An 11,953-nucleotide genomic window follows, 5' to 3' on the forward strand; every position below is an offset into this window, starting at 1 on the left:
CAAAACAGACGGCAAAATGGGAAAATTTAAGTTTGCGTACTCCTGCTTGGAGAAAGACGAGTTGAAACAGTGGCTGATCCTGTCGCTGAAAATAACTGCGTAATTTATTCTTTCAAGCTTAGTTTTTCCGAGCTTATCTGAGTTCTGTTGCATGGTTGTGCTTCATTGATTTGTTTAACTGCAACTGTTTATTAACAACTGTTTATTAAGTAAGGTAAAGGATTGATACTGAATAAAACTTAGTGCTGATGAGGTCTTACAATATTCTGAGGTCTTTTAAAAAGTCTTAAAAAGGTATTGAAATTATCTTTAGGATTCCTGCATCTATACCCTGATTTAAAGCTATGTGTCACCCTTCCTATGCAACCTCTGAATCAGTCCAGCCATGTATCGATGCTGACTGAAGGACGTGCTCTGTATAAAGACACTATTCCCAGATCAGCTTCTGAATACGCGATTTGAAGAGGAGCAGAAAGTGGGCACTTTTGGGTTTGGGTGTGTTTGTAAACAGACAAATACTCTTATTAATATGTTAACATGTCCGTCCTGGCGTTTTTTATTTTAAACACAAATAGTTTTGTCTTAAATTAGCACAAACAGTTGGGAAAGTAATCGAATGCTTTCATTATTGATCTGTGGATTGTTAAAGGGACACCTCTGTTATCAAACAAAACAGTGCATTAAAATGAGAGATTCGCTGCTCTTCACTAAATAACTATAGTAACTTTAATCAATATTCATCTTCAGTGAGTAAAGGTGAACGTGATTTTATGACTTGATTAAATTTCTGTATATGCCATTGATTTTAATAGGCTAAACCTTTGATTTTATTTTCAATATGTTCGTTTAATGTTTATGTATTCCATCATTCTAAGCTAATCCCCATATTTGTAACTGTTCTTTACAAAACATATTAAGTGTTTAGATCACAGGTATCAAACTCAGTTCCTGGAGAGCCACAGCTCTGCACAGTTTAGCTCCAGCCCTAATTAAACACACCTGATCAAACTAATTGAGTCCTTTAGGCTTGTTTGAAACCTACGGGCAAGTGTGTTGAAGCAGGGTTGAAACTAAACTGTGCAGAGCTGTGGCCCTTCAGGAACTGAGTTTGACACCCCTGATTTAGGGGATTTTAATTCCATGGTGTGTTTGTTACCGTACTAGTAGTATTAACATTTTAATCTCCTCTATTCCCTGCAGACGGCTCTGTGAGCATCAGTACGGTAACTCTCCGCGTGTTCGCATCAACGGCCACGTGGCAGCCCGCTTTCCCTTCATTCCACTGCCTCTGGATTACATTCTGCCTGAACTGCTGAAGAACGCCATGAGGTAACATTACTCTCACATATAGGTCAATGAGATGTACACAACACGCCCTCCTGCCCTACTATGCAATCTCAGATATTTAATCCTGCTGCGACAGACACATTCACAGTTGCTTTTTTTGGAGCATAGCAACTGTTGTTTTATCATATGCACCATATCGAATACTACTATAATGTACTGATATTAACTGCTGCATGAACTATGACCTAATTACATGCTTGTTTTGCCTGCCTGTCTGTCAGTGCATGAAGGAGCTATTGTATCGTGACCTTGTGTTCACATAATAGCGTTTGGTGGAACGCCAGGAAAATCAAGTCATTTAAAAATTCAGCCCACGTTATGCAAGAAGCCAGGAATGGAATTTGAGTTTGGAAGTTTTCCTGGTTGTAATCCAGTATGGTTATGGTATGGCAGACGTGGGTCACTGTGACCCACACTTATTTCATGAAGAGACGATGTCCTTTCAAATGACTTGACAGAACAGCATTTTCATTTGCTGCTGCCAATGGTTTGGATCCTTTTCAGGAAACTGAAAATAACCCACTCCTGCTAACTGCCTTATGAATTCATGTTAGGGCTGTAACATTTTAAGAACAATATTTTAGCATTGACATCACTATGCTGTAGGGATCATAGTCGACCTGGAACCGCATTTTGGTGCAAATCATAATTTATTAATATTTAAAAACCATGTCAAATAATCATAATTTAGGTTAACTAAATTTCTGCCATGATAGAGTTTAACCGCAATATAATGAAAGGTTATAATTTGCACATGTTTTTAAGGCCTTTGACTGTGCAAAGTTGTAATTGGCGTATTTAAAGACGTAACAAGAACCTATAATCTTTTTAGCATTTAAAAAATTGTGGGGCTGAGAAATGACGCTCCATGGGAGACTAGCAGTGTTGCCGATTGCATTATATTTTCAACAAGAGGAGATCACTTGGTTTCAATATTTATAGTATACATATTAAAATAAGAATAGGAATAGTTTGTTTTGTATTTTTGAAGGTAAAAAAAACTGTTTGATATTTCCTTAAAGTGTTTACATTTTAATTTTCATATTTAAAGTTTACTTTTTCCTGGTACTTACTTTGGATATATTTTATATCTGTGAGAAGATATTACTTGAGAAAAGTTAATAATAATAATGATAATGATAAATAATGTCTGTCCACATAAAACTGTGAAATGTGACATAGTGGAATTTGTTGTTCATCTAAATTCATATTTTGTTTACCATATTTATAAGGTTAAAAATAAAGTAAAAAAATAATCAAATAAGTTTGAGTATTTCTTTTTTTCTTAAATATTCAAGCTTGGTGCTTCCCACACACAGACTTTGCTTGGGTGGGCTGCCCAGGTATATTTAGTGACCCTTTTTTTTTTTTTTTTTTTAACGATTATTATTATCATCCTTTTACTTTTTTTTTATTTTTATTTTTATCCGCTTAATAAAACCAAGCATCCACGATCGATCAAGTAGTCAAATCTTCTCTCGTTTACCCGTTTTGTCCCACATGCTCTGAAGACCTATAGAGACATGCGCCTTTTTGGGACTTAAAAATAGTCGCAAGAGAAACATTAAATGATTAATTCTTTCTCAGCGACTCAGAAAAACTTTACTATAAACTGGGAGAGGATGAAATGACTGGTCTAAACAGGCAGCAAAATGCATGTACACCGTTAATCAACGCATTTGCCTTCTTTAATGTATGTTATATTAATCTTGTAATTATTATAATTTTTAATTTTATTTTTATTCTTTTCTGTCATTTAATTTTCATTTGCTGCATTATTAATTATATGACGTCAATATAATTCATATTTTATGCAAATCTAAAATGCTTTGGCATTCATTTTGCTTTGAACTTGAAAGAGAGAGAGAGAAGCAGATTTTACCTGTCAGTGGGTGCATGTGGCTCCTGAATAGCAAATAGTGGATTTCTTTTTTTTACTTTAACCCATTGAAAATATACGGTGTATATGTGTCATAATAAGTAAAATTATTATATATTATTGTTAAATTATGTTTTGTTTGTTGCATATAGTTAAGTGTTTGTCATGTGGGCAAATGGTGTTTTTCAAGTATATTTCAAACCTATGGAAAGCTTTTCTGGAGTAACTATCTTTATAGAAAACTATACAAAAAATATTGTTACCATTAAATAAACTGTCTCGCCACTCAGCATCATGCATTTTAGAATTCTAAACATAGATTTCTGTCAGGGTGCACACACCGGTGCCGCAAGTCGGCGGCTATTTGCGGCGCCCAGCCATGACTCAGGACACTGTTCATATTTGTGCCGCGCCACAGAGCTCCATCTGAATAGTTTCATAATAAATAACATGTGAATGTGCGCGTCTGATGCGCGATACTTCCAACTGTCATATGCGTGCTGTGTCTCGGCTGCTTTAGACTCCCCGGAGAACCATAAAGCACTGTTTATTCATTTGTTTTTCGATTTTTGTTATTAATTTGTTATAATTTATGCAGACTAACTGCATAGGAAAAGACTTGATCATTCCAGTCAATCTAAATTAATGAAATTGTTACAAATAGAGCTGTTCAAATCATCTGATAAAGTTTGATTCATATCGCGATAAATGTATCGTGGCAAAACTATAAAACTAAAAAAAAAAAATAATTGCAATGTCAGATTTTTCCATTATCGTGCAGTCCTAATGTAATATAATATTCAGTTCACAATGTCAGGTTTTTTTCCCCCTGTTTTTTGTAGCTATAATTATAACACCTCAGAACAATATGTGTGCACAGTTTCATCTTAAAGTTTACTAAATGCCATTATATACTCCTAGTACCCTAACAATCATATATAGCAGAAACCACCCGCAACATCTTTGTGGCAAAGAGTTCTGCATGTTTACTTGTACCTACTCTAAATGGGACACACCTGTGATCTCTTCCAAATCTTGTTCTGTCATAATAAAGCTGAAATTCTGGTTCTGGCACCTGTCCTGCAATACAGCTCTGTGTCTGTTGGTGTTATGTGCGTTCATATAAGTTCACCCATCTGTTCTTACTGCTATTCTGACACTGGCTGACTTCCAAGTTCAGTGGTACAAGACTGGCTTTCTTATAATGGGGGCAAGCTATCAAAAACAATCCACAGATAAGCCACTCATAATAATGCAGCGCGCTAAAACCAGTGTATACATGCCACTATATACATCACCGTAGATGCGTTATAAAGAGTTTGTGTCAAGGTCTGTAGTTATTCATAGATTTTTTTTTTTTTCTACAAATGAGGTAAAAGACCTAAATGGACTGCTGCACACTTTATTTATTTATTTATTTATTTATTTATTTATTTATTTATTTATTTATTTATTTATTTATTATTTTGTATGTAGCTCTCTCAACAGCATATATGACATTTCTGTATATATTTCTGTATATTCTATATAGCGAGAAAATTATTAAAAAGAAAATGATGTTTACATTTAATTAATCTTAATGTGAACGTCAACAGGGTAAAAACATTACTTTGGAATTAATGTTAATGTGACTTGTGTATTTATATTGCATTTAAATTCAGTCAGGGGTCACTTTGTGCCCTGCTAGTACCAGTAGTAGTAGTTTAAACGACACAAACTCAATAAAGTGCTGGAAACATTCTTTTACTGCAGTCAGTTGTTTTGTTATTTGAATCACTGGTGTCTTTTTATCTGCTGAACTAGTTTGGTCATTCTCCAAGGCATTTTTTCCCACAGAACTTCCATTCGCTGGATGTTTTGTGCTAAAGATGTTGTTATGCTAGTGTTCCAGAAGATCAGCAGTTTCTGAAGTAGTCTGGCACCAACAACAATCACACTTTCAGAGGCACTTAAAGCCACAATATGTACAATTTTTCATTAAAATGTCAAATAAAATAAAAACATTAGAACAGTGTTCTATATTTTGCTGACTTGCATTATTCCAAATGTTTCGAAGGATGTTCAAATCCAGGAAAATAAGCTTTTTTAAAAAAAAAATAATAATAATGACATGGAGCTTGTCACAACTCCCTCAGTTTCTAAGATTGGGTTGTTTAATAGCAAACAGTGAAACACCAAAGACGCTTTAATATGTTGTGTGTTATAATGCTGCTACAGTATGTGTAGACATTAAACAGTGCACACAAGGTAAGCACAAACTGTACATCAGTGTACAAATAAAAGCACAGTAAATGTGAATCAGTACATTTCATCAGCTACTTGAAACGTTTAAAGGTCTTATGAAATTAAAGTTTTTAGATGTTTTTAAAGGGTTTTTTTTTATTTTATATTTTTTTTAAGATGTTAGTATCAGTATTGTTAGTTTTAAGGATGTCTGTAAGCTAGTGCACATCAAAAACAATCAAAATTAGCATTTAGAAGATATAAAATTGATATACATAAGCATGTAAAACTTGTAGTTTGTCACTTTCACCGAAATGGATCAACGGTTTTATTCGGGCTACCTCATACTTCATTCTTTCATCAAATCTTGACCAATCAAATGCTCTCTACTATCTGACATGCCCCGCCCCCTTCAAGATGCTTCACATTTGATGGGCTGGAGCTCAACCACACTTACTGGCAGAGCTGGGATAAAGCAAAATGCTATCGGCTGTTTTATACAAAGGGGAGGAGCTAAACTATGTCTCTTCGTGTTTCGGTTGAGATTACGTCAAACATTGAATAAAAATGCACATTTCAAAGCACTTCACGGGACCTTTAAGAAATTAAACTGTTTTCAAACTTCTAAACCAGCCTTTGTCTGGACATTGAGTATATAAATTATATTAACCGCCCATAAAATGAATAGTTCTTAACTAGAGCCAAGAGGGGTGGTTTTGTAGGCATGTATATGTCATATTATATTGGCAAATCTTGCACAATGGCTGTGTAAATGAATTTGTCCTCTGTGCAAGTATCGTTTGGAGAAATTCAGTTGTTGTTTATTTTTCGTATCAGTATTGTTGTTGTTTTTCTTTCAAGATTGATTTTAAAATCAAACAATCACTATTTTTTTTAACCTAGCCTTAGTGAAGATTTAGGTTGTTTCTTTCAATAGTGTACGTTCTCTTTTCAATAGCCATATTTTGCTATGTCAGTAGATCCATATCAGCAGCAGATGTGTATAAGAATACCTACAAAGGAAATAAAATTTCTGCTCAACCAATAGAGATGCTTCCTGCGTATTAGACAAATTCCTGTCACTAATCTCAGACTGATTGAGTTGATTCAAATTTCGTTATTGAGTTTCTTCTTTGTTCAGACTTCAGCGCCTTGAGAGCATTTTCACAGTCAGCCGTTTAGAGATTCAATGAGACCTTTGAAAGTTGCTTCATGCTTCCACACATTTATCTTATCATGTGCTCTTGTTTTGATCTGGTGTTTAATTGAGATTATGAAAGTGTATTTTTGTTCCCCAGGGCCACCATGGAGAGTCACTTGGACACCCCTTACAATGTGCCTGATGTGGTGGTCACAATTGCCAACAATGACACTGACTTTGTCATAAGGTGAGTCTATAAACCAGTTCTAATGCCATAATGTTACTGAACCTTATCACGCACAATAATACAAGTGAGCCGTTGTATATGCATGATATATGATTGACAAAAATCTGACCATTCATACTGGAACACAATCGAAAATCTGTCTTGAATCTGATTTCGAACTACATGATTGCTAACAATTAGTGGTGAAAACGGATCGGAAATGTCATGGATTAAACAATTTTTTGGATCCACAAAAAGAGTAGGAGACTAGTATAATTTGCTTGTCCAAAAACTGTAAAATAAAATAAAAAAATAACTTGCAGAACCTGATTTCTTTTATAAAAGTAAAATTAATAAATTTCCTGTTGAATTAAAAAATAAATATTCAATACTCTGTAACCCTCTGCTGCACACATTATATCTTTTTATTTATTTATTTTTTATTTATTTTTTCAGAATGGCTTAACTTAAAGCGCTGTAAAAATGGGGATTTGTTGTTGTTGTTGTTGTTGTTATTATTATTATTTTAAAGGTACTTTATGATATGTACCTTTGACAGCGTCTCATAGTGGAAATAATTAGATAATTAGATAATAATAAATAATTAGAACTTTCCTTAAAATTAATAGTTTTGTTGTTTGTTTCTATATATTTGGTGTTGAAGTATTATAAGCTTTAACACGGAACTTCTAAATTACACCTTATACATACTTTCCAACAACTCATATTCCAACAGATTTCATTTTTTACATTCTTTTTGCTGAATACTATTGAAAACAAACATAAATTTGTATTATCATGTATACAACATACAGTAGGTATAAATATTTCCTCCAGTAAATAATAAAACAAAAAAAAAAACAAGTCTAACATATCCAGATGCATCAGAATAATGTAGCTACTAGCTAACAATGTTTATATATTATACTATATACTATGTCTGTCTCTGAGCTAACTTACCTGAACTGTCTGCATCACTGCTCTAATCAAATGTCCAATCTGCATCATTCTCATGTTCACTAAAACCCATCTCATCCTCACTTTCATCTGCAGGAAAAGCCAGTTCTGTCCTTTTCTTCTGTCACTTACCATAGAACATGGTGGTGCTCACTAAAACACTGTTCCCTGTATTTATATCTAATCAAAATTCCATTAACATGTGATTTTATCCACAATGCAAATGCCATTAACATATGACTAATCAACATTATACTACTAGCATTCATGTTATTATTACAGCTTAAAATATCACAGGTGACCTTGCTAGCTAGCTAACCTATTGCAATATTGCACATTCCACTGTTGCAAGGTATTGCCATTTGGCAACACATACATTTGATCGATTTACAAAGAACTAATTTGATTATTGGTGATGTCTCAGATTTTTTTGTAGATTTGACATGAGGTGATCCTTTGTTTTTATTGACGTTTTCATTTACATTCAGCAACTACTCACAATAAACGCTAGTCTGTCCGAAATCGTGCCACTGAAAAAAAAAAACGGCACACCATGTGACTTAACCAAAGCACATCATTGGATAAACTAAGGTCTTCTCTTTCCAACAAAAAATTAGAACGTCGGTCTTAAAGAAACAGTGGCAGGGAAATAAACATGAATATTATGTTGCCATATGGCAACACTGTGCGGTAGAGGGTTAAATTGCGACATGAAAAACTACCTTCTTTACTGTTGCAGATAGTGCTCAATATGTAAATTTAAGAATATGATCTAATACAACAACAAATTGCTGTTTGTTTGTTTTTTTGTCTCATTTTCAATGAATGATTCAGTAACTCAGGACTTTGTCGCCACCTATTGGCTTAACAGTGTAACTGCTACAGCCTTCATTTGGAGCGTCAGGTTGATCTTAAATGGTGATTTTATTCTTTACCGAACTTCAGTGTCTGAACTATGTGTGATCCCAGTACTTTTGTGCCATCTGATTTGATTGTAACTCAGAAATTATAATACAGACAAAAAAGAAGAAAAAAAGACTTTCTTAGTCAAAGGCATATTTGATTTGTACTGCATCGAAGGATTAATAATCATACAAAACATTTCACTGGTTTCAGCACACGGTCTGAGCTTGGTAAAATGTTGTTTGAATGGTTATTAATCTGTTAAATAAATAATTGCTTAAAGCCAATGTCACTGCTGAGTTAATTAGGTTCAATAACTGTTTTCTGTTTGAGAAATGCGGGTTACTATTTTAATTAAAAATATATATTTATTTTTTCACTGCAAAATGCTTGTTAACCTATTTAAGCTGTTCCAACTTTTTTTGTCCAAGTTAATCATTCCATCTTATAAAGCTTAACTAAGATAAAACATTTGTTTATATTTTGTGTCTTTTTAAAATGAAGTTAATGAATAAATAGAGGGGAAAAAGCAGTCAGTGGGTGAATAAAAATACCTTTGGGCCAAAGCAGGGCATAGAATAAATACTGTGAGTGGGAGAATTGATTTATTTTTCGCCCCGGGTGCGGGCAGGTTACTAACGTAGACTTTGAGGTGTGGTTGATCGACGGTGAATTCAACAATCAAATTAAGGCTTTTTCCTGGAAAGCTGAACAACATGTTGAAGCATTAACATCCACAGTGAAGCATTCGGTTGTTTGACATTTGAGCTGTTATTTACACAGAGCTCGTCATGCAGAGTGCAGGTCCATTATCCTGCGGTGGACAAACTTCTGTCCACACTGAGCAAATTTACCCCTGGATCATGTTTATTTTACCATAAATTGAAGCTTGAACCTTAGTGCTCCTTGCTGACTTTTTTTTTTTTTTTTTTTTTTTGCTGTGGCATTTAAAGCAAGGAAGCAAAGTCCTTTCTGTTTCTGTGGTTTTGATCCAATATAAATTCATGCTTCAACTGATGTTTACACAATTTTAGAAGAAGGTTGAAAGGCTTTTGAAAAATGATTTGGTTTTCAGTATCAACAAAAAACTGTTATTGTGTGCGTGCGTGCGTGCGTGCGTGCGTGCGTGCGTGTACAGTATTTGTGTAAGTTTGGGGTCAGTTGAAAAAGGAATGTTTTATTCAGAAATGATACTAAGTAACATTTAAAGGTGCAGTAGGTGATTGTCTCCAGACACAGTTTTTGTTGTGCTGGTTGAAAGGCTCTTCACATTCCAATAGTAATGATTAAAGTAAATGATCTAAATGTGTTTATATGTATTTTTATATTCTGGGTGAGGCATAAGACTATAAATGTTCATCCAATTAAATATTGTCGGGCCGATGATTCCCATAATTCTTATAAGTAGCCCAAACTGTTTGTCAACAAATGTAGATTTGTGGACACAAGTGACAGCGCTAAAAACAAATGCTGAATCAATATTGGAGTTACTTTTGCATGCTGGAGGAAGGATAACACCTTGGCTGATGTATTTCTTTTAGACAAGTAATGTTGTGTTTTAAAACTATTTTAGTCACGCAGAGCCGATGTAGATTGTGTTGTTATGAATGGGTTATATGCACGAAAGTGTTTTTCAGCCATTGAAATCTTCTGGGTGAGCGATTGATGTGACTATTTTCAGTTTCAGATGGGATCATTTACAGCATCGATAATGTAGTTTTATTTAGTTTAACAACAAAACATCAGTAAATAGCGCTACTCCGCCTAGCCTTCTTTATTGAGGTGAAGTTGGATTTATATTGACATTGGTTCATTTTTGAACAATGACAACCAGTGACGCACTCTCTATATTGTTTACCGCTACTCTAAATATTCTGTCAGAAATGGCATGTATGGCTTAGTAATAGGCCCACACGGAGATTTTTAGCCCATCATTGATTCTGTTTATTTACTGGAGTAAATGTGTGTAAATCGACGAATAAAGGCTGATTTATACTTCTGCGTCGAGTGATTGGCGTGACCCACGGCGCCTGCCTTTTGCGTAGCCATGCATTTATACTTCTGCATGCTGTGTGTGTTCTGCAATAACACTTCCGAAACGCTAGCTGGCAGTAGGTTTTTATGTTCCTCTGTGTCGAGTTTCTTCGCTTGTGTTTTTTTTCTTTCTGAATGCTACCTTAATTTACAAGTCGCTCAAACTCACTCATTATGAGGCGGGAACCGGCGAATGTGCTACAACTTTAATCATAAGGTAAACACAAAACAACAGTTTCCATCTAGAGCTCGTTCACTGAACTCTTGGTCCCGCCCACACTGGTCACAGCTACCAAGCTGACCAATCACAGAGCTTACGTTACACATCATTGCGAGGTTGCTATGCAACCGCTTGAAGGCTGCGCTGGAGAATACGCGTGCTCTTGATGCAGAAGTATAAATCAGCCTTAAACTCTGACGTACCGAATATTACACCCATGTGACCAAACAAGTGTCTCCATTAAGCCTGCTTGGTTTACTGTTGGTTGCTAGGCTACCCATAATAAAGTCAACCACTCTTAAAATGCACATAATTTGAATTTGGAGTTTTATTTATTTATTTATTTAAACTTTGAAAAGATTTGCTTCACGTTAGTATGGAAACTGAGTGTATTGAGCAATTAGGACAAAATAAAATGGCAATTAAAATATCTTAACAATTTCATCACATCATTAGAGTTTTATTTAAGTTTTATTTAATTTGTATTTGTTTAATTTGTATAACTTTAATTTGTAAAACATTTGTATAAATGATGCTCTTCCAGTTAAACTAATTGTTCTGATATAATTATTTCTGATAAATTTTGGTCAGATATTTTGCATAGTAATAAACTGATATCTTTATTAACTATTAGTCCAGAAAGCATTGCTAAAACCAAACATAATGACGACAAGCAGAAATGTTCACCTTTCATGTAACCATACTGTATTCACTTCCACTAGTTGAACTCATTCAGGTTGTTTTGCAGGTAAAGTTATTTGAGAATAGTTGTTTTAAAAACTGAATCTAGATAAAACTGATGTTCAAATCATTTTTGCAGGATCTCGGACCGCGGCGGTGGCATTCCTCATAGCATTTTGGACAAGGTGATGCATTACCACTTCAGCACAGCCGAGCAGAGCGCTCAAGATCCCCGCATGAGCAACCTTTTTGACAACATGACCAACAGCGGCCCTCAGTCCGGACCCATGCATGGGTAAGAAGAGCTACCGCTGTATAAAAACAATCCTAGTATCAACATTT

At 34.7% G+C, this 11,953-nt stretch overlaps 1 protein-coding gene across 1 annotated transcript in view; it reads left to right on the forward strand.

Annotated features, from left to right (window-relative positions):
• Positions 1–11,953, forward strand: part of bckdk (branched chain ketoacid dehydrogenase kinase) — a 41,195-nt gene that overhangs the window by 23,294 nt on the left and 5,948 nt on the right. The window contains exons 8-10 of the mRNA XM_056458627.1: positions 1,201–1,329; positions 6,748–6,837; positions 11,751–11,906. Coding sequence (XP_056314602.1) covers positions 1,201–1,329; positions 6,748–6,837; positions 11,751–11,906 — 375 coding nt within the window. The remainder of the gene's footprint in view (positions 1–1,200; positions 1,330–6,747; positions 6,838–11,750; positions 11,907–11,953) is intronic.

This window comes from Danio aesculapii, chromosome 5, assembly GCF_903798145.1.
Source record: "Danio aesculapii chromosome 5, fDanAes4.1, whole genome shotgun sequence".
In the NCBI taxonomy this organism is placed as follows: domain Eukaryota; kingdom Metazoa; phylum Chordata; class Actinopteri; order Cypriniformes; family Danionidae; genus Danio; species Danio aesculapii.